The sequence below is a fragment of the Fulmarus glacialis genome, unplaced genomic scaffold, assembly GCF_000690835.1.
Source record: "Fulmarus glacialis isolate BGI_N327 unplaced genomic scaffold, ASM69083v1 scaffold1024, whole genome shotgun sequence".
NCBI classification, from domain to species: domain Eukaryota; kingdom Metazoa; phylum Chordata; class Aves; order Procellariiformes; family Procellariidae; genus Fulmarus; species Fulmarus glacialis.
Genome location: NW_009208424.1, coordinates 184 through 3,071, shown reverse-complemented (window position 1 = coordinate 3,071; position 2,888 = coordinate 184). Strand labels below are relative to the sequence as shown.

Below are 2,888 nucleotides of genomic sequence, written 5' to 3'. Positions count from 1 at the left end.
CCTTTGTCCATAACATTTATAAAAACATTAAAGAGCACGGGCCCTAAAATCGAGCCCTGGGGAACCCTACTGGTGACTGACCACCAGCCTGATGTAACCGCATTTACTATTTGAGCCCGACCCATCAGCCAGTTGCTCACCTAACATATTATGGACTTGTCTAGCTATGTGCTGGACATTTTATCCAGAAGGATACTGTGAGAGTATCAAAAGCTTTGCTAAAATCCCAAAACACCACATCTGCTGGGTTCCCTACATCAACTAGATGGGTGACCTTGTTGTAAAAGGAAATTCAGTTGGTTTTCATGTAAGATCTCAGTGTGGCAGTTGTGTAGACCTAAGTGTTGTATAAAACATTCTGTGACTGAATTCAGGTAAATTTAATTTAAAAATAATTGTTTCACTGAACTTGCCACATTTTTCCCAAGCAGCTGTTGTGGAGCTTTGAAATCAGTGCGAATATCTCCAGAATACAGGTAGATTATTTTGGAAGGCATCTAGCTTAGACCCTGTTTTGTAGTGATTTTTTTTTTTTTGGGGGGGGGGGCAGTATTTTTTCATGTAGAAAAAAAATTGAAGTTTCTTCCAAGGTTCAAATCGGGGTCTGCAGTTTGATTTACACTTCAGATTAGCAGAGGGCAGCTGAGATAAGCTCAGATAAACTGAGGGCAGATTTAACTTTTAACATGTTAGAAGCCTTCAGGGGATTTCTGCTGTTGTGGAAGGTGATGCTAAATCCATTAAAACAGACAAACTCCAGTTGCTTTGAGCTGAATTCTTAAGCATGCTAATGTTCTTATTCTCTTGAAATGGTTTGTTATCTTGGGGCTTAAGTTCCAAGCGCTAAATGTTTTACATACTCAGGAACAATACGATCAATCAAGATGTGAAATGCATATGTTAGAACAAATTTTGGAGAAGATTCATTATTTAATTGAAGTGTTCCCATGATAAAACTTGTCAGATCACTCTTTAAACACTTAAATGTTTTCACATGCAGTTTTCTTTTGCTGAAATGTTGATAATGGTATGATATTTTCTTCTTTTGCCACAAAGTCTTCAGCACAGGAGCCGGGATGCTCATGGGTGTTCAGAGGTAATCTAACAATATATGACTACCTTAAAATTAAAATTCCGTGCAACTTAACTGTTTATTTTCAGGTTAGATATATACACATCGTGTGTAAGTATGAATTATTTAACTGAGAATGTGACAAGCTTAAAAAAACGAATCTACTCTTTTTCTGCCAGTCAGAAGTAAATTCAGTTTGAGTAGGATGACGGTTCTTTTCCTAACTCTGAGCTAAACTTAACCAGGACAAAATTAGGAGAGAATTGCTGGACTAGTTTTGCCCATAGAATGGAGAGCTAGCACAGTTCTTTTGGAAAGCTGGCGTGGTGACTTGTATCTGTAATATCTGTTTATTTACACAAAATATTTTGTACTAATGCCTAGGTGAATATAAGAAACAATTCTGTGAAACCAGATCAGCACAGATCTTACCCATGCTCATACAAGGGCTGCAACGGAAAGGAGCTTTTGCCAGTTTTATGTCCCTATTGTGAAAAACATTTTTGTCTAAGGTGAGTGGAACAGAGTGTTTAAACATCAATACTTATTCATTAGTGTATGGAAAAGGTAATAAAAGTTTTACGCTGTTGTTTACAGACACCGGCATCAATCAGACCATGAATGTGAGAAACTGGACACACCAAAACCTCGAATGGCTGCCACTCAGCAGCTAGTTAAACATATTATAGGCAAGTACAGTGGGATATGTATTCTACAATTTTCTTCAGAAGGCTATTTGAGCTTGTGACCTCCTCTGAGGGTTCAGGTTTGACCAAATAAGAAGAAAGGATGGGGGTTCCTTGTTTAAATAGCCCTAAATTCACGTCAGCATGTAATACTGTTCATCTAGACTGAGAGAAGACAACAGTAGCATATGTCTATAAAGAGAATCTTTAAAGATTAAATAAGGCTCAGGTTTCTTTCAGAATTATTGTCTTGTTCTCATTCTACACGTACTATAATGTAATGAATTGTACCTAGCCATTATTATTTGCATATTAATTCATGTGCAGATAATGCAATTGTATTGTATTGGGTGCGCATGCCAGTCTGCTGGGATTATACCTACACAACTAAGAGAGCAAAAAAATGTGAGTCTACAATGTAATGTTTTGCAGCTTTTAAACAAGCTCTAGGACAGGAAAGAGAATAAACAGCACTGCCTAACTGGACAGTGGGGTTATGTGTAGAGAGGACCTGAAACTGTTGCCATATGAATGCTGTGATGGCCACAGGTGTAGAAACTCAGGAATTTGTATCTATTTGGCTTTTGCAACCTGTATTTACTTTGTGATAGTGTTCATCTGTTTTTCAATGTAAAGGAGTTCTACTAGAACTGTAACAATTCCAAATATTCTTGAATAGGAGTACCTGATATCATGGGCTTGGGAGGACGTGAAAGGGATGGGAACCTTGGAGATACAATGAGGCCCAATAGGCTAATTCCAAGATCTGAGTCGTCACACTAACAGGAGTAATATTGTTCTTAGATTCTAAAAAAAATGAGGAAGCAAAAAGCAAAAAACGTAAAGGAGCAAGAAACAGTGAGACAGCAGCAAAAGTGGCATTAATGAAACTGAAAATGCACGCGTGTGGGGACAAGTCCTTGCCTCAGGTCAGTCATGTTTCTTTTCAATAATTGAATTCTCCAAGGAAATGGGAAGTTTTCTTAATTTCTTGTTCTTCATCTAGTTCCCTCAGTTTGGCTCTGGATTTAATTCTTGAAGCCCACAATCATTTACACATCTATTTCAGCCTGGTACCCAAAAACTGTCTCACTAGTCTTATTATAAGGTGTCTGTGTAGAGTTTGGAGC

The 2,888-nt window shown here is 37.8% G+C and overlaps 1 protein-coding gene across 1 annotated transcript in view; it reads left to right on the top strand.

Moving 5' to 3' along the window:
• The window catches only part of LOC104075812 (AN1-type zinc finger protein 1-like), a gene marked incomplete at its 3' end in the record, with an annotated part of 4,696 nt that extends 2,009 nt beyond the window's left edge, over positions 1 to 2,687 (top strand). The window contains exons 3-6 of the mRNA XM_009576461.1: positions 1,057 to 1,096; positions 1,457 to 1,584; positions 1,670 to 1,761; positions 2,563 to 2,687. Coding sequence (XP_009574756.1) covers positions 1,057 to 1,096; positions 1,457 to 1,584; positions 1,670 to 1,761; positions 2,563 to 2,687 — 385 coding nt within the window. The remainder of the gene's footprint in view (positions 1 to 1,056; positions 1,097 to 1,456; positions 1,585 to 1,669; positions 1,762 to 2,562) is intronic.
• Between the last annotated feature and the right edge of the window lie 201 nt (positions 2,688 to 2,888).